This window comes from Stegostoma tigrinum, chromosome 25 (assembly GCF_030684315.1).
Source record: "Stegostoma tigrinum isolate sSteTig4 chromosome 25, sSteTig4.hap1, whole genome shotgun sequence".
Classification (NCBI taxonomy): domain Eukaryota; kingdom Metazoa; phylum Chordata; class Chondrichthyes; order Orectolobiformes; family Stegostomatidae; genus Stegostoma; species Stegostoma tigrinum.
Window position 1 is genome coordinate 42,348,634 of NC_081378.1, and position 19,833 is coordinate 42,368,466.

Consider the following 19,833-nt stretch of genomic DNA (forward strand, 5'->3'; position numbering starts at 1 on the left):
TAAGCTTTGTTCAGTTTGGTGTTGGAAAAGTCTGTCTTATCAATTGAATCAATCTGATTTGAATGATTCAAAAATTTAAAATTAAATGAGAGGCTTCTTTAAAAATGGTCACGAACGTTCTGACACTCAGTGAAGCAGGGGAAATATTCTCTCACCAGACTCCCTTGTGGATTGCAATTTTATTTTACTTTCAGTAATTTCTTGTTCTAGATAAAATGATGGAAGGATCCGTTAATGGGGAGGAACTGAAAGCTCTTGGGGTTTTGAGGGAGGTGGTTACGGGCTGGAGCCAAAGGTTCCCTGAAGGCTACAGAAAAGAGAGAGAGAGAGAGAGGGCGGGGTTAGAGAAAGAGAATGAGCTGTTTGTGCGGCCGATATTCCGTGCCTATTGATTAAATGCAACACAGCCCACTGATGGAGGAGCGCAGGACGGAGGCAATCAGTCTGTCGAATGAATGCGTGCTTTAGGCAGGCTCGAGGACACATCTTTGCAGTGGTGTACCCACAAGCCATAGTCGTGACAGTAAACGTGAGGGAGGAACACCATCGGGACCCAGTCTGCGGGATGCAGAGTGAGCGGGAGACAGTGCGAATGATCTGATGCTGCAGGAAATCGCCATTGTCTGTGTCAGCAACCTAACCTCCTGCTAGGTCTCGCCATCTCTATTAAATGCATTGGGATCTGCAAAGAGGAGCTATCTGCTCAATGGTGCTTGTTATTGTTTTTTTCCTTTTCGCCGTAAAGGTGAGTGGAGTGTAGCCTCAAACTGAGAGGGTTTAACCTGAGGGTAGTTATTTTACGCAGACAAACCGGCCTGAAATCGGTGATTACCTCGACCCTGTGTGCCTTGTGTAGCTCGTGTGCGCTTTCACCATCAATAAGCGCAACGGCCTGGGGAAAGAGAAAGGGTCGCCCAGGCGTAATATGCTTTCCCAGCAAAATGAAATCGGGATATTTTCCCCCAAGACGACTGTGTTCCAGGTTTCTTCGCCCCATTTACACCAGTCCACTCACCTCTCGCTTAAATGTCTGTTTGGATCAACCACTTTACCGAAATGCTATAAAATAACGGAACAATTTTGGTTTCTTTTGGGAAGAGAAGCTGCTCATTACGAGCTTGCCTCTCATTGTTAATTTGCGGGGAGAAAAATAACAGTTCGGGTCGATTTATAATCGAGTGTGCTTCCGTTCTGGGGAATTTTGCAAAATGAATGCTTCCTTGAATAAATGGGATGAGCCGATCGCAGAGCCTGACCTTTCTCCTTTGCGTGAGTTTAAATAGCCCTACTCCCCAAGGCTATACTGTGCCTTTGAAAAGTCCTATCGCAGTCACTTCTGTAGATATTACTTTCGTGGTTGTAAGAGCTGATCGGAAATTGTTAGCGACTTGTGGCCAATGTACAAATGGATAGATTTGACAGCAGCCAACCAGCCAAGAACAGGCAAAAAAGAAATCAATGACGTCCCAACAGAAAGAAATTGCTTAATGTGGAAAAGAGAAGTCGTTGCTAGATATAAACTTTTTAAAGATGGGCGCAGTTGTGAATATATATCTGTACGAGCACACATCTCACACGCAGACACTATATGTTACCATGCGCACATATTTTGTATCTCAGGGCACACGTGTCCCTATGTAGCGTGTGGATAAATCGATTCCAGCAACTGATTATGATAGACAGTAGGAAGAATCTGTACAAGTCCAGGTCTTGGTATTTGTGGATCATTGGCAACATGCAGATAATATCGCTCAAAACTTCAATGGGCTACATTCTGACTGAGTACAACAAAGCCACAAAGTCTCCAAACATAATACGCTGCTCTTTCTTCCGGGTGCACGAGTAGGAGCTGACATAGTCTCTCAAAGCTTGATTAGTCAGTTTTCAGGAACGTACATGGCTTGTTCTTGCTTCTGATCGAGTAATAATAATGTTCCTTCGGATATTGCCTGTTGTAGGTGGAGAATTGCTCGTCTTTTCAGGATAGATTTATTTTACATCTCCACACACTTTTTAGCCTAGGGGAAATACCCGGGAAGTATCAGAAGGGTAAGCAGGCTGACTGTCGACCTGTTCAACTACATCGGAAAGCTCCTTCCCTAGGAGTGGGACTGTGTGTTTTTCAGTATGAAATGGTGCATGTTGAATATTGAAGAAATACATCTGAAATGAATTTTGCTTTGAATTATGAATCATTGATGGAGATGCACAAGAGCCACCTTTTTTGAGGTACTGTCACATAATGGTCTGATCAGTCTCTTACACACCCACGATCTATTCCAGTTTATCATTTAAGTGCATCCACCTTACCTATTCAGAAAATCTGTACATTTGACAAATTTAAACTGGCAGCTCCAAAAATTTCTGATAGCAGGAGAGTAAAATGATCAAAATTGTACTTCGGAAAGATACAACCTCATTGAATAGAGTCTGTTTATTCCATGCCTTACTAAATATCCTCACCATGATAGAATTGGCCATCTCTAGCCTTGCTTGAATGAGTATATTTGAATCCATATATACAAAGATCTGTTGTCTTTTGTTCCAGTGAAGACCCCATTAGTTTAATATGATGTTGACTGGAATCTTGTACCATCCAATCTAACAATTACATTTGTGTGCATCTTTTTAATGTTAGAAAAATGGCCTAGTGCTTCACAAAGGAAAATGAATGTGACGCAATGGTTTCAGAGATAATGGGAACTGCAGATGCTGGAGAATTCCAAGATAATAAAATGTGAGGCTGGATGAACACAGCAGGCCAAGCAGCATCTCAGGAGCACAAAAGCTGACGTTTCGGGCCTAGACCCTTCATCAGAGAGGGGGATGGGGAGAGGGAGCTGGAATAAATAGAGAGAGAGGGGGAGGCGGACCGAAGATGGAGAGTAAAGAAGATAGGTGGGGAGGTAGGGAGGGGATAGGTCAGTCCAGGGAAGACGGACAGGTCAAGGAGGTGGGATGAGGTTAGTAGGTAGCTGGGGCTGCGGCTTGGTGTGGGAGGAAGGGATGGGTGAAAGGAAGAACCGATTAGGGAGGCAGAGACAGGTTGGACTGGTTTTGGGATGCAGTGGGTGGGGGGGAAGAGCTGGGCTGGTTGTGTGGTGCAGTGGGGGGAGGGGACGAACTAGGCTGATTTAGGGATGCAGTAGGGGAAGGGGAGATTTTGAAACTGGTGAAGTCCACATTGATACCATATGGCTGCAGGGTTCCCAGGCGGAATATGAGTTGCTGTTCCTGCAACCTTTGGGTGGCATCATTGTGGCAGTGCAGGAGGCCCATGATGGACATGTCATCTAGAGAATGGCGGGGGGAGTGGAAATGGTTTGCGACTGGGAGGTGCAGTTGTTTGTTGCGAACTGAGCGGAGGTGTTCTGCAAAGCGGTCCCCAAGCCTCCGCTTGGTTTCCCCAATGTAGAGGAAGCCGCACCGGGTACAATGGATGCAGTATACCACATTGGCAGATGTGCAGGTGAACCTCTGCTTAATGTGGAATGTCATCTTGGGGCCTGCGATAGGGGTGAGGGAGGAAGTGTGGGACAAGTGTAGCATTTCCTGCAGTTGCAGGGGAAGGTGCCGGGTGTGGTGGGGTTGGAGGGCAGTGTGGAGCGAACAAGGGAGTGACGGAGAGAGTGGTCTCTCCGGAAAGCAGACAAGGGAGGGGATGGAAAAATGTCTTGAGTGGTGGGGTCGGATTGTAAATGGCGGAAGTGTCGGAGGATGATGCGTTGTATCCGGAGGTTGGTCGGGTGGTGTGTGAGAACGAGGGGGATCCTCTTAGGGCGGTTGTGGTGGGGGCGGGGTGTGAGGGATGTGTTGCGGGAAATATGGGAGACGCGGTCAAGGGCGTTCTCGATCACTGTGGGGGGAAAGTTGCGGTCCTTAAAGAACTTGGACATCTGGGATGTGCGGGAGTGGAATGTCTTATCGTGGGAGCAGATGCGGCGGAGGCGGAGGAATTGGGAATAGGGGATTTGTTTGGATTTAAAGAGAACATTAGAGGTGAGGGAATTAAAGCAGTTTTATGTGGCAAGATTTTGAGATTCCAACCCAAGATAGCTGCAGCTTCATTAGAAATCTACTTGATTAAGGTACAACTCCTTGGTACTGATGGATTCAGATGCATGATACTGGGGATTTTCTCACTTTTAAAATCATTTGCTGTTTTAATTTCTCTGCTAATCCTTAAGGGGATTGGTGCTTTATATTTAAACATCTTTCTGATTGTAATTAAATTGCACTTAAGATATTGGTTCCAAATGTGGTGTCATGTAATGTGGTCTTAGTGAGCGGTTGTATAATTTTGTACAATCTTTATTTGCACCATTTTAAATAATGAGCTGCTTTTCAGTAAAGAAGCAGGTCGGAACAAAATTACACCCCATCAATCCAATGAAACAATAAGAATTAATTTCTGTAATTTTCCAGTGAGTAATGAACTTAATTGTATATCTTATGAAATTAAGCTGTATCCTAGCAACTGGTCTTTCATTTTCCTTTGTGCTAAATGCTGCTTTAGGTAACACATGACCTCATCTCCTTACCTTTAGCACTTCCTTCCCACACTGCCACCCAATGATAAATGTTGCAATGCTCACATTGCCCCATCAACTTACATTGAGGCATTTCCCACTTCACTTTAGAGGCAGTCAACATGAAATTAAGAAAAGCACACTGCTGAGGATGAAAGAACCAGCACATCATCAACACACACATACGCACACATGCATATTATGGTTGACTTATTTGCTTTTTGCACCTTCATAGCTTTCAATCATCTCATCACCACTTTTTAGCAGGCCCTTTGTCTTTGGTTCTGAGCACTTTTATAATCCGTTCCACCCATTCCTCCTCCTGTCATGTCTACAATATAAGAAACATCAATTTCTAACTCCTTTCAGCTCTGAAGAAGAGTTGTATTGAATCAAATTGTCATCTTGTTTTTCTCACTGCAGACGCTGCCAGACCTGCTGAGTTTCTCAAGCACTTTCTGTTTTTATTTCATATTTCCAGCATCAGTATTTTGCTGCTTTTTTGGTGAGCTGAATGGCATTTCCCTTATTATCGAATTAATTGAAGAAATATGAGAAAAAATGTAGACGAACAAAAATATGAGAAAAGATGTAAAATAATAAAAATATATAGTGTAAAAGTCATTTAGTTAATTATTTTAAGATCATATTTGACATGTCTCCATTGTGCAAAGAAGCCATTTGGCATATCATACGGACTTCATTCTGATTCCAAGATGTGTGCATTTGACTCTCACGGTACTGTTTTAGAATGCATTTAGCCTAGATTTCTCAAAAAATGGCTGCAGTCAGAAATCTGGCTTTTCTGTTCATCCCCACGCTTGATAGACAAAGATCAAACTGTTGTGTGAATACCTCTCCAACCTTCAATTTCTTCGCACCAAGTATTGACCCAGCTGTAAAGATTGAGGGGCTGCTGATGTCAGTGTCTTGCCTGCTAATTGATTCTGAATCGATTACCTTGTCTGGGAGTTTCTCCTGAACCTGTAAGTGTGGGGTACAGCGTATTTTTCTAATCTTTGCTGAAGTTTGTGGATTCTATATTAAAAGCTAAAATATTTTGTTCAATTTTAAGAATATAATGCTGTATAAGAATCAGATTATTCCTCCAAAAACAAAAATGCAGAACACTTTCTGTGAAAGTACAGACATTTGACCCATCAAACATGATGATTGGAAGTCTAGAAAAATTTGCTTCATTTAAATTAGTTTTGACTGGATTGAAGGAAGCATCGTATATTTCAAACTTTTCAAGTACGTCGTTTTTCTTTCAGTATCTCATTTGAGATTGAAAATGTATGCTGATTTAGATACTTTTTGCTCTCTAGTACGCTCATTTATGGTACATTTGATAAGCTTTATTCTTGATATAATGTGCTTCAATTCACTCTGCACATTTAATTAGAAAAATATACTTTAGAAATAGACTGTAAAACCATGCAGTGGTTAATCAATATTCTATTGAGCTGTTTAATAGTCAGATTGGATTCACTTGTAAATTTTGTGGGTTAGGTTTTGTCTACAGCACTTCTGTCCATCCCACTAGAATAGATTATCAACTCCTGAGGTTTGTTCTTGTGAAATTTTCTGTCATAAATGGGTACCCTATGAACACAGTCCGCCGATTTCTCAGCAACAAACCCAAACAAACAGACAAAACGGGCTCAGAAACCATAACAACTCTCCCCTACATCAAAGACATTTCCGAAATGACTGCCAGACTACTCGGACCCCTTGGCATCAGCGTAGCCCACAAACCCACCAACACACTAAAACAGCAGCTAATGAACTTAAAAGACCCTATACAGACAACAAGCACAACGAACGTCATCTACAAAGTACCTTGCAAGAACTGTGACAAACACTACATTGGACAAACTGGCAGGAAGCTAGGCACCAGGATACATGAACATCAACTAGCCACAAAACGACATGACCCACTATCACTCGTATCCTTACATACAGATAAAGAAGGACACCACTTTGATTGGGACAACACATCCATCCTAGGACAAGCCAAACAGAGACACACACGAGAATTCCTAGAGGCATGGCATTCCAACCGGAATTCCATCAACAAACACATTGACTTGGAGCCAATCTACCATCCCCTGAGAAAAAGAACAGGAAATGACATCACCAACCCATGGAAACCTAACCAGATAAATAGAAAGCGGGACATAACACCAGCGCTTCGTCGGAGGCTCACTGATGATGTTACCTAGAATGGTGACGAAACGTCTGAAAACTAACCTTCTAGCTCAGCGAGCAAACTCGCATCCAGATCTGTCATAAATGTTCATAAAATTAACAGCTTAGACTTTCTCAGCTTCTAATAGCAGAAATATATTGCCTATATGTTTGGATGTTTCACAAGCTAAACTTTTCTATAGAGGAGCATTTTTTTTCCCCTGGGCTGCCTGTTCTAATTCCCTGGGGTGAAAATTTAAGTTTGCCCCTGATGTCAGTCAAGTGTCCTTTAAAACTGCCTAAAAGCTTTTAATACTAAAATCAATCCTCAGTGATCCTGAAGCTAAAACAAGTTAATGGCATTCAATGTTTATCCCAACAGCTGTAAACCAGAGTAAAAACAATCTGCAGGACTAGATCACTGTTCCAGAAGCGCTGTCTGACCTGGTTAGCTTTTTTAAACTCTCTCAAAAGTGATCAGACAAATCTACTGCTATTTTAAAATTCAAGCTGTAGAAGTGATTATATTGGTTATTTTTCATAACAGTACACCCTTCATTTATTTCAGCAAGGCATTCGCTAACGTTCCCCACAATAGCCTATTGTACAAAATGCGGAGGAATGGAATTGTGGGAGATGTAGCAATTTGGATCAGAAATTGGCTTGCTGAAAGAAGACAGAGGGTGGTAGTTGATGGGAAATGTTCATCCTGGAGACCAGTTACTAGTGGTGTACCGCAAGGGTCGGTGTTGGGTCCAGTGCTGTTCGTCATTTTAATTAATGACCTGGATGAGGGCATAGAAGGATGGGTTAGTAAATTTGCAGATGACACTAAGGTCGGTGGAGTTGTGGATAGTGACGAAGGATGCTGTAGGTTGCAGAGAGACATAGATAAGCTGCAGAGCTGGGCTGAGAGGTGGCAAATGGAGTTTAATGCAGACAAGTGTGAGGTGATGCCCTTTGGTAGGAGTAACCGGAAGGCAAAGTACTGGGCTAATGGTAAGATTCTTGGTAGTGTAGATGAGCAGAGAGATCTCGGTGTCCATGTACACAGATCCTTGAAAGTTGCCACCCAGGTTGACAGGGCTGTTAAGAAGGCATACAGTGTTTTAGCTTTTATTAATAGTCGGATCGAGTTCCAGAACCAAGAGGTTATGGTGAAGCTGTACAAAACTCTGGTGTGGCGGCTCTTGGAGTATTGCGTACAGTTCTGGTCACTGCATTATAAGAAGGATGTGGAAGCTTTGGAAAGGGTGCAGAGGAGATTTACTAGGATGTTGCCTGGTATGGAGGGAAGGTCTTACAAGGAAAGGCTGAGGGACTTGAGGCTGTTTTCATTAGAGAGAAGAAGGTTGAGAGGTGACTTAATTGAAACATATAAAATAATCAGAGGGTTAGATAGGGTGGATAGGGAGAGCCTTCTTCCTAGGATGGTGACAGTGAGCATGAGGGGGCATAGCTTTAAATTGAGGGGTGAAAGATATAGGACAGATGTCAGAGGTAGTTTCTTTACTCAGAGTAGTAAGGGAATGGAACGCTTTGCCTGCCATGGTAGTAGATTCGCCAACTTTAGGTACATTTAAGTTGTCATTGGATAAGCATATGGACGTACATGGAATAGTGTAGGTTAGATGGGCTTGAGATCGGTATGACAGGTCGGCACATCGAGGGCCGAAGGGCCTGTACTTTGCTGTTATGTTCCTTGTTCTATGTTCATACAGCACTTTTGAAGATATTGTTTTCTAAGTTTATTATAGGAATATTTGACAGAAAATATAGTTTGACTGCGTGGGGCAACTGGAAAAATGAAGCCTTGTGATGAAACTTGTAAAAATATGTGTGGCGTTGTCAAACTGAATTGATCCTCTCCCTTTTCTCCACCCATTACTGGGTTTTGTAGAGGTGTAATCGACCTTCCTACCACATTTATCCCCCAGACTGTGAAATCCACAATCTACCTTCATGTTTTCTGAGAAGCAGCAGAGGAATTTTGACTGAAGCTTGAGAGACAGTCCAGATGGCTTTTAATAGTGGCTGAAATAGTCTACAAACTGTTGCACATATCACAATTCAAATAATTTATTTGAATTTCGGAAGTGCAATGAATGAAAATGTTGCAAAATAAAATAAAACATTGTTCACCATGATCTTTGGCCTTACAATGATGAAAAACCTGAAAAATTGCCAGTTAATTACTACAAGTATTTGATGAAGACATAATATAGTACAGAGGAGGTTTTAACATGTAAATTTAAATAATATTCCACAGCCAAAATTAATATGCAGAAGAAGTTTGATAAAAGGTTTCAAATTTAATTTTCAAAGATTTGCCAAAAAGTCTATATTTCTGAGTATGTATCCCTCGCAGGATTTGTCCGTCAGGTTAATGAGGAGAAGTATCTTCAAAAGGCAGTTTCATTTAAAAAAAAAGTCCTTGATCAATGAATGAAACTGAGGAGATGTTATTGCATGTAATATGAAATAAAACCCAGATCTAGATGGAGAACCATAAATCATGGCTTGTAAATATTGTGAAAAGCACGTGAGTGGAGAAAACAACGGTAGAATGTACTTTGTGTGTTTAAAAATACACAAACATTTTTCTAGGAGCAATGCTTTAGACAAGGTGTCACATGGCACACTGGGCAATTGCCAAGTTCCAAGTTAGATCCAAAACTGACTGTGTGGCAGGAAGCGAAGGGTAATGGCTGAAGCATGTTTGTTGTGAGTGGAAGATTGTTCTTTGTTGAATTTCATTTAGGTACAGCACCAGGTCCCTTGCTTTTCTTGATCCACATCAAAGATTTTAAATGATGTTTAATGAGTGTGCATATGATACTAAAATTGGCCCTTTATAATTGATCAGCCGGAAGAAAACTTTAGGCATCAGGAATATATTAATGAAATCATAAGGTATGCAGAAATGTAGCAAATGAAAATTCCATCTGGAGTAGTGAAATTAGGGAATATCAATAAGGACAGTTGACCATACATATGATAAGATTGTGAGAAATGTAGAGGAACAGAGGGACCTTTGAATGAATATCTGTAGATTGCTGAAGATAGCAGGACAAGTAGTGCAGGTAGCTAGGAAGGCATGCAGTGTGTTAGTTTCATTAACCAAGGTATAGAAAAAGAGCAGGAAAGTTATGTCAGAGGTGCTTAAAGTATGAGGATCAAATTAGATATTCCCTGCTGTCGTGGCCACCACATTAGAGTGATGTTATGGTTATCCCAGAGGGGACAATAGGATATTAATAGGGATGTTGCCAGAAGTTGAGAATTTTAGCTTTAGGAATGACTGGTATGCTATAGGTGAGATTGTTCTTCTTTTAGTTTGGAGTAGATGAGGCTGAAGCGAGATTTAATTTGAGATAAAAATAATTCTGAAGTCCTCTGGGTAAGGATCCATTTCCTTTAGTAGAGAGATCAATATAGGTGACAGGGGTAACAAATTCCAAATAATGGCAGAAGGATTAGAGTGGAGTCCAGAAGTGTTGGTTTCTGGAATTCACTGCCTGAAGGAGTGGTGGAAGCCAAAATCCTCATCTCATTAAAAATGTATGCCTTCAAATATTTTAAAATGTAACATGGCCAGTAGATAGGATTAAACTGGATAGCTTATTTCAGCTGCCAGAGGCGTGATGGACCAAATGGCCGCCACCTGTGCTCTAAATTTTCAATGTTTTCAATTTTTCAATTAAGTGAAGCAAAGCCATTCTTGTCAGATCAGCAGAAAATGGAATAAGTTATTTCAGAGTGGGCTGAACATTGAGTGAGATTGGAAGAGATTCCGAATAGCATGCCTATTAATATCCTATTAAGTGGATAGGCAATCTCTAGGTTAACAGACAACAAGAGCAGTGTAATATCATGCCACTATTGTTTGCATGAAGATAAGCAACAGGCTAGGAGATTCTAATGCAAACTCGGGGATATAACCCTGATATACTGTCAAGCTCATTGAAAAACATACGTTTAGGAAAATGAGAGTCCTGAATTTTAAATGGTACAGCAACCAGTTGTGAGGATTAAAATCTGACAAAACTTTCAATTGATCAGCATCAGTGACAACCACTGGCAACAATTGGCTAAAAGTGTTGGAATGTGTGCTAAAGTATTGAGGTTGAGTTGGTTAGGAGGAAAATGAAGTAAAAGTCTGAAGCAAGGTGCTTGTTCCCTCCGATATGCGCAAAAGAAACTAACAGCATTAATTCCATGCACCAGCTGGAAGGAAAGCAATGTGGGGAAGCGTGCAGTAGTAAAACCAAACAAATAAGCTGGGGATCAAAGGAATGATAAGAATGTTAACACTGAACACTGAAAGAGTGAAAGCAGGACTTGACCTAAAGATTTATGTAAAGGAAGAGAAAGGGAACATTTTCCAATTTATGCTGTACAATGGAACTAGCATTAAGGTCAACAAATGCCAAAATATTTCGTACTGAGTGCAATTTGTAACTATTTTAATTACAATAGGATGACAAATTATCAACATTGTACACATTTGAATTGTCCTTTTTGGTCAAATTGTGTACACTAGAATGTTAGATTGCCTTAGCTCCAGAAGATTTCAAGTAGACAATATCACAATGCTAAATGACACTAATGCTATTGTACATGGTTTGCGGACACATTGCATAAGGTTGACTAAATCCTGTTGTATGTAAGAGAATCTATTTGGAGTGAGTGAACAGATAAAGATGTGATGGAAATAGTACAAAAGGCTAATTTCAGTGAAGTTGGATGTGGCCAGGGCTACAGCAGGCTGGAGTGCATTGGTTCACTTTGTTTTCTGATTGATTAACTTTCATATCACTTCACCTCTTTAGCATTTCCAAGTTTGGGGTCCAATTTCATAGTGGTACCCTCACAGCCATGTCCCTACCTATGGTCCAGGAGGCCTGAATTAAAGTCCCATCTGCTCCAGAGGTTAGTTATAAACATATCTGAATGGGTTGGTTCAAAAGGAAGCAAACATTCTGATTAAACTTGATAAAAGCCACAGGGAATTTACATGCCAATTATATTTTTAAAAACTACAAGTTGTTACCATGGAGTAGTTCAATGATAGCTGCCAAAAAGAGTACAGTGATTACAGTAGGACAGTTTGAATGGAGGACTAAGTCATTGCCACAATGAAGACAATGCTCCAAGCCAGCGTAGACAAGGGGAAGGTTATGAAAGCTTCAGTTTGGTAAGCTGTATAGTTTATTGATCCAGTGCTTTTGCTGCCATTGATCGTCCATTGAGAATAATGGGATCTGCTGTCTCCAATATGAAAAGAAAGGAGTTGGTTCCTGCAACAGATGCTTGAATACTTGAACCAATCCCAAATTGACTCCCATTTTTGCAAAGGGAAACATGAAGCAATACTACAGTTTACTGATGTCCTGACTGAAGCATTGATTTGGCCAGTAGACTGCTTTATTTAATCGACATATTCAGTGAATCTATGGACTTTAGGCCTTATGTCTACTACTGTTGTTTGTTCAACTGGTTCTTATTTAAGATCAGTATATTTTTGTTGAAGTGGCTTTAGTTCATTGTAGGATCATAGATGCAGGAGCAGTAGTAGGCCATTTGGCCATCAGACTAGCTCCACCATTCTATGGTGATCTAATAATCCTCAGGTTCACTTTCTTGCCTTAATGCCATTAGTCTTGATCCCATTTCCTGATTTTAATCTGCCTGCTCATCCTCGAATACACGTGATGATCGAGTTTTGATAGCCTTCAGCAGTAAAGAATTCCACAGATTCACTGTCCAGTGAGAGAAGAAATTCCTCCTCGTCTCTGTATCAAATGGGTGACCTTTAACTCTGAAATTATGCCCCTCTGGCCCTAGATTTTCCCACAAGGGGAACCAACACTTCCTGTCAAGTCCCCAAAGAATCTTGTGTTTCAATTATGTCTGTCTTCACTTTTTGAAACTCCAGCGAGTACATGTCTAATCTATTCAACCTCTTCTCGTACGAAAATCCCTCCATACCGAGAATCAACCTATTGAACCTTCTCCTCTCTGCGTCCAATCATTTCATATCAACATTGGTGGTGTGTAACAGTACCGAGCAGTGAAAAATATTCTGGGATTTGAGGAAATGTCAAATTCACATTGGCTTTATGAGAGGATTCCTCACTGATTTTATATGTAAATTTTAGTAAGTGTAGGGGACCATACTTGTTCTACTTACGCTTTCAGAGGTTTGATTTTACTTTCACCAGTGTAAATCAAACTATACCTGGAAGCTTTAGTAAACATTAAAAATAATTTTGCTTATACAAAGCAAGAAGTGAACAATCTGATTAAACAAATCTTGCTTCAGAACATACAGGAACAAAGGGGTCTGCTTTCAATAACTTCATAGATGGTGGGTGGTATCCATTACAAAGGAGCAGTGGTTTGGGGTGCAGTTTTTGTATCTGCATCTGTTTGAGAGCATCTCTTGCTCTCTTGCTGTCTCGCTCTTGCTCTCTCTGTCACCAGCAATGGGAAAATCACCCTTGACAAATGTGGCAAGTTCAAAATATTCCATTGAATACTGAATGGCTTTCGCTTTTTTGAACTGACTTTTGCCAGATCAAGACGAAGCCCAGCGAAGCAAAACAAAATCCATTATATTTTCTTCAGCAATTTAGTCACAATTCACTGAGCAGGGCTGGTGTTTATATAGGTGCACAAATGAAATGTTTATAGGGCTTGACTAAGGCATTAATACAAAGCTCTGTGACCCAGAGACTTGATTATATCTCATAACAAGAGTTATACATCCTAAATTGTGTCTGCAACACTAAGAAATTGAATTGAAACTAGTATAAACTTCAAAATTAAAAGCCAAAGGTGTCGGGTTTATGGAAACCGTGCCACTAACACGCGGTATTCTAGTTTGCTGCCACCAATCCTCCCTTCTATGCTCAGTCTAGGGCCTATCTCATTATTATTGACAGAGGATACATTGATCCAAACAGAAGAGACACTTGTCAAAATAACAAGGTAGTGTATTCAATAACAGCAGTAGATACCGGTTAGAATAACTTACTTGCACAATTGCCAAGGACCCTTGGGACCTGTATAGAATACACCTGCTCCCTTTGGGTACTCATGCAGAACTCACCACTTCTATCAAAAGACTGTGTGGCATCATCAGTCACTTTAACGTGAACATTTGTTCCTTTTGAACTGTTACCTTATACATCAAACTGGCTCAATGTAATAATGCAAAGACAAGATTTAACTATACTACAAGATCACCATTGATTTTTATTTTTTGGGTATTCTCCTGTTTGTTTTCCACACACAGTATTGGCTTTGTGTCACTTACTGATGTTGTCCATTCTGTGGGAATTGGTGAAAACTGTTTTCATGCCGATGGTCATTTTCTTGCAGGTGCATTTAGCATTCCTCCTGCTCAAGGATATAACCATATAGTGGCTTAAAGATTCTGTGTCTCAGGAAAAGGTGCAATCAACATTACTCCAAAACTTTCTGTGGATTATGTTGCTTGCAGCTAAAAGTGTTCCTGATGTGGACCTGATCTTTTTTGAGGTCTGTGATTGGGTGTTGGTGGAGAAAGGTGTGTTGCGCAATTGTTCCTCCCAGACAGTGCTAGGAGAGAAAGATTGATCTTATCCATTATGATGAGGTAAGAACATAAGAACTGGGAGCAGGAGTAGGCCATCTGGCCCCTTGAGCCTGCCCTGCCATTTAATAAGATCTTGGCGGATCTTTTTGAGACTCACTCCACTTACCCGCCCACTCACCATAACCCTTAATTCCTTTACTGTTCAAAGATTTATCTAGCCTTGCTGTAAACACATGCAGCGAGGTAGCTTCAACTGCTTCACTGGACAGGGAATTCCACAGATTCACGACTCTTTGGGTGAAGAACTTCTTCCTGATCTCAGTCCCACATCTACTTCCCTTTATTTTGAGGCGACGCCCTCTAATCCTAATTTCACATGCTAGCAGAAACAACCTCCGTGCCTCCACCTTATCTATTCCCTTCTTAAACTTATATGTTTCTGTAAGATCTTCCCTCATTCTTCTGAATTCCAATGAGCATAATCCTAGGCTACTCAGTCTCTCCTCATAATCCAACCCTCTCAGCTCTGGAATCAACTGAGTGAATCTCCTCTGCGCCCCCTCCAGTGCTAGTATATCCGTTCTCAAATAAGGAGACCAAAACTGCACACAGTACTCCAGGTGTGACCTCACCAGGACCCTATACAGCTGCAGCATAGCTTTCCTAACCTTAAACTCCATCCCTCTAGCAATGACAGACAAAATTGCATTTGCCTTTTTAATTACCTGCTGTACCTGCAATCGTGCTTTTAGCAATTTATGCACAAGGACACCCAAGTCCCTCTGCACAACAGCGGGCTGCAATTTTTTACCATTTAGAACATAGTCCATTTTGCTGTTATTCCTACCAAAATGGATGACCTCTCACTTTTCCACATTGTACTCCATCTGCCAGACCTTTGCCCACTCACTTAGACTATCTCTATCCCTCTGCAGACTTTCAGTATCTTTTGCACACTTTGGTCTACCATTCACCTTAGTGTCATCTGCAAATTTTGAAACACCACACTTAGTCCCCAACTCCAAACCATCTCTGTAAATTGTAAACAATTGTGATCCCAACACTGATCCCTGAGTCAAAACCACTAGCCACTGACCGCCAACCAGAAAAACACTCATTTACTCCTACTTTTGCTTTCTACTGGTCAACCAATCCTCTATCCATGCCAGTACATTACCTGTAATACCATGGAACTTTACCTTATGTAGCAGCCTTTGGTGTGGCACCTTGTCAAATGCCTTCTGAAAATCTAGATACACCACATCCACAGGTTCCCCAATGTCCACCATACAAATAATGTCCTCAAAGAATTCCACCAAATTAGTTAAACGTGACCCAACCATTATGAACCCATGCTGGGTGTTCCCAATGGGACAATTTACATCCAGATGTCTTGCTATTTCTTCCTTAGTGATAGATTCAAGCATTTTCTCCACTACCGAAGGTAGACTAAATGGCCTATAGTTAGCTGCTTTTTGTCTACTTCCTTTTTTAAACAACGGCGTCACATTGGCTGTTTTCCAATCTGCAGGAACCACCCAGAGTCCAGTGAATTTTGGTAAATAATTACTAATGCATTTGCTATTTTCCCCCATCAACTCTTTTCGTACCCTGGGATGCATTTCATTAGGGCCAGGAGACTTGTCTACCTTCAGCCCCATTAGCTTGGGTTATAGCTCCCTATTTTTAAAACCCCTCCCCTCCGGGTCAGTTGTAGCAAGTAATATTTTAATTGCTTCTATTTTAGCAAAAAGCAATCAAGCTTCAATTAGACTTAATCAGATCAAACATGAAGGAGAACCAATGATGAGCTTTTCTTGAGTGAAACGGTGGGGATTTAATTCCCAAACAAAAAGGAAAAAAATAAACAAAAGAACGTGGAAAATGCACACAAAGTACAGGAACTGAACTTAGAAAGGAAGAGTTGGGAGTATCTGCACATAAGGGACGATAAAAGGTGTGCTGTTTACATTCTTTAAGTAACAAGGATGAACGCATATTTCCTATCTGCTTGTAGGTGCCCTGTTTTATCAGAAGTTTGCACGTACCTTTGATTTTTCAGTCAATCAGTTTTTTTTTGACTTGCCTTTGTCACTGGTGCTGAATTACTAAGCTTGAATTGAGAGGGCAGCTTTCCATAACCTTGCTGTTTTCAGTCTGTGTTGCTTTCTCTCTTGCTAGTTGCTTGAAGCCACCAACTGAAAGATGCTTCACTTATATATTCCTACACTAGCTCCATTGTCCCTTCCGACCTGAACACACTGCAGCTAACTGTTTAGCTTCAAAATGTGAAATTGCTGTGTACGTAAAACAAGATGCAATTTTCTTGTCACTTCATTTAGTTTCAGCGCTTCTCGGTTAAAACTGTAATTCTGCGAAAGCTGTTTTTGTATATTTTATGTGACTTTTAAGGGCTTCTCGTGATCACAGCAGCAGTTTTAGCCAACAACTGCCATCTGTTAATGACAATTTTAATCCATGAATGTCTGAGTGTTTTAAGTGAAATGAGGAAGCTGAAGATTGAAAGACCACTTTCACTACAATTGTAATAAAAGTTTTTTGCCCACCTTCCTGTACAGACAATGTATTTGGGACACAAGTTGAAAGCAAGCAATGATTGTCCCCTCTATTTAAATTTCTCCCTTAGCCTAACCCTGTCAAAAACAATTTAACTAATCACTTCTGTTGTTGCTGCTGCTGCTTATGGGCCCTCACTGATGTGCACCCATCTCATTTAGTAACAGCAATGGCACTTCAAAAGTAATTTATTGGCTGGACATCACTTCTCAATTTTCTAGAGAATGTGCTAGTTAATGAACACAAGTTCCTTTTCTTGTATTGTACATAGCTAATTTGTCTAATATTCAATTTTTGCGCTCTCACTCTCCCTCTCCCCCTCTCACTGTCGCTGTCTCGCTCCCTCTCTCTATACAACTTTCTTAAATTTATCAGTGTAGATTTATCAGTTAATGCATTACAGCTAAACTAATGTTAAGTGCATTACTCAATGCGATTCTGTGCTATTGAATCTATGGGAATCCAATCTCATTTGAGATCCCAGGTACAGTGTGTTTCTGGCCTGAATTGCATTGTCAAGAAGGCATGTGAAGGAGGGAGGGTGGTCAAGCTGGAAGCTTGAGCCAAAACTGGCTGCAAAACCACATTACAAGTCAGTGTTATTAGAGGACTGAAACTCCTGTCTGTAGTTGAAGGGCAAGAAATGGCCACATGAGCAGAATCTGAACTTTTTTGTGCTGGCACTGCTCATTTCCTGATTTTTAAAAATGACTTCCGTTTTAGGTGCAGTTAATCCCAAAGTCTGCTTGCAATCCAAGTCTGTTTAAAAAAACAAAATCTCAGCGCAGTTATAGTATATGTGCCACACAAGCATTGATTGGAACAGTTGCATTTCTTTCAATCAATAGATCTTTTGCAAAGATAGTTAGAGAAATAAAGAACTTGCACTTTTATGTCACATTTCATGATTTCTGGGTGCCCAACAATACTTAACAGCCAATGGTGTACTGCAAGAAACACAGTCCATTGACAGCAGAATAGCAGGGATAAATATTCCCCAGGGCATCAGCTCTTGAAATGGTAAGAATGGGATTGTTTCAGTGAGTGGTTACAATGGGGCCTTGGTTAACACTTCATTTGAAGAATGGAAGCCTCCCTGGATATTGTACTGAGGTGTTGACATGGCTTAAGTTATTGAAGTGGGAATGGATCCCACAACTGTTTTGTTGGAAAGGCTGAACCATAGCTGACTCAATTCCATGATGGATAAGGTTTAGAAGAAAATTTGGCCTGAATCTTGCATCCCTTTGATTAAGGGTCAGTCTTGTTGAGTTTCTTACCGTGAGGAGTAGTGAATTGTCTCACTGCATTTACCAAACCTGCCTCTCAAATCATCTACTCTGCCCCTTCTTCATCTGGTTTCTAGTTCCTTCCTAACACTCACTGACCCCAAAGCAACTCTTTGGAGCCGTCTGTAAAAGCCCATTGTGCATCTGGATAAGCACATTGCTGCCCTGCATGCTTGCTTTGGGCACGGCAGACAAGGGAAAATTGGTGCCCTGTTTTACTGGAAGTGAAGAGGTAAGGCATCCCCACCCAATCCAGACTGGCATTGGAGGTAGCTACTCCAGATCATGCCAGCCTGGTGTAAGATTGCCACATGGATCAGTGCAGTCTCCCGAGGAAAAGGTCAATTTCCTTTTCCATGCTACCAGTGTAAGTATCACTATCTTTTCTCTGATACCTCTCGCACTGTCTCTGCCGCTGTGCCCAACTCCTACCAAGGCACAAGCAGTAACTCTCTCACTGTTGCCTACAGCATCTTCCCTCAGTTGTGTCACCCACCCCCTGGTAGCACTAGCCCTGTGTGTCCTCTGTGCTTCCTGCTCACTTGCTCACCTGCACTAATAGGGACAGTTGTGCTGTCTAATCTCTCGCTCTCTCTCTCGCTCGCTCGCTCTCTCTCTCGCTCTCTCTCTCTCTCTCTCTCTCGCGCTCTCTCTCTCTCTCTCTCTCTCTCTCGCTCTCTCTCGCGCTCTCTCTCTCTCTCGCGCTCTCTCTCGCGCTGTCTCACTCTCTCGCTCTCTCTCCCTCATTCCATGAGGAGACACAGGCTGACTCTGCCCACACACCTCTCTTCTCCCCCCCCCCCCCCCCTGCCGAGCCTCTGACTGGCTGCACTCAAGTCCCTACACTGGTATCACAGACTACCCTTCTTTTACTGTGCTCAAACCCCTGAGGGAAGATGATCTCTCTTAACTTGACTGAGGATTGATAACAACGCTGTTAAGCTTCCTGTTGTTTTTTTTTTGCCGGCACAATCTGCCAAGGCACTACAAAAGCAATGTGAGGTTAGTATCTCTGGCTGAAGAGGCAATGCACAAAAAGGCAAAGTAAGGCAAAGCTGTGATAAGGATTGAGGTGAGCACAGAGTGGGCACTCAGAGACTCCGAGATGCAGCATGGAAATGCAGTAGGTGGATTTGAGAGGCAGCATGAGAACTCTTAGGCTGGTACACGTTGGATTCCAATCTGAATGGATGTGGAGTATGTGTGGCCAGTGTTTGTGGAGCATACCTTGAAGTAATGGTGCCTGGTGTCCATCATGGTGGTTGCCTTGGTAAGAGCAGTGATAAGAAGTTACCAAGCACCCACTCTGACCTCCATGTTGAGAATTTTCAGTGTCTCATTTGCTTGCATTGGTGGTAGGTAGAAAGTTTCATGTTAATGAGGTGAGATGTGCAGTTAATAAGGTAAACAACAAGTAATAATCCACTTTAGGCAACTTACTACTACCTGGTGAGAATCTAACCTCAATGTCTAGACCTTAAAAGTTGCAATGAGCTGTTACTGATGTCAAGGTTGGGCACCTTGCGGAATTCTTCCCAATCTCTCTGTAGCCCAATGGGGAGGCAATGGCCTAGTGGTATTGTCGCTCGACTATTAATCAGAGATCCAGATCTTGTTCTGGGGACCCAGGTTCAAATCCCCCCATAGTAGATGGTGGAATTTGAAT

The 19,833-nt window shown here is 41.6% G+C and overlaps 1 protein-coding gene across 4 annotated transcripts in view; it reads left to right on the top strand.

Moving 5' to 3' along the window:
- The first annotated feature begins 342 nt into the window (after positions 1 to 342).
- The window catches only part of ptpro (protein tyrosine phosphatase receptor type O), a 163,716-nt gene continuing 144,225 nt past the window's right edge, over positions 343 to 19,833 (top strand). For all 4 annotated transcript variants that reach the window (XM_048554218.2, XM_059654670.1, XM_048554219.2 and 1 more), the window contains exon 1: positions 343 to 745. In XM_048554218.2, the coding sequence (XP_048410175.1) occupies positions 671 to 745 (75 nt within the window). In that variant the 5' untranslated portion in view covers positions 343 to 670. The remainder of the gene's footprint in view (positions 746 to 19,833) is intronic.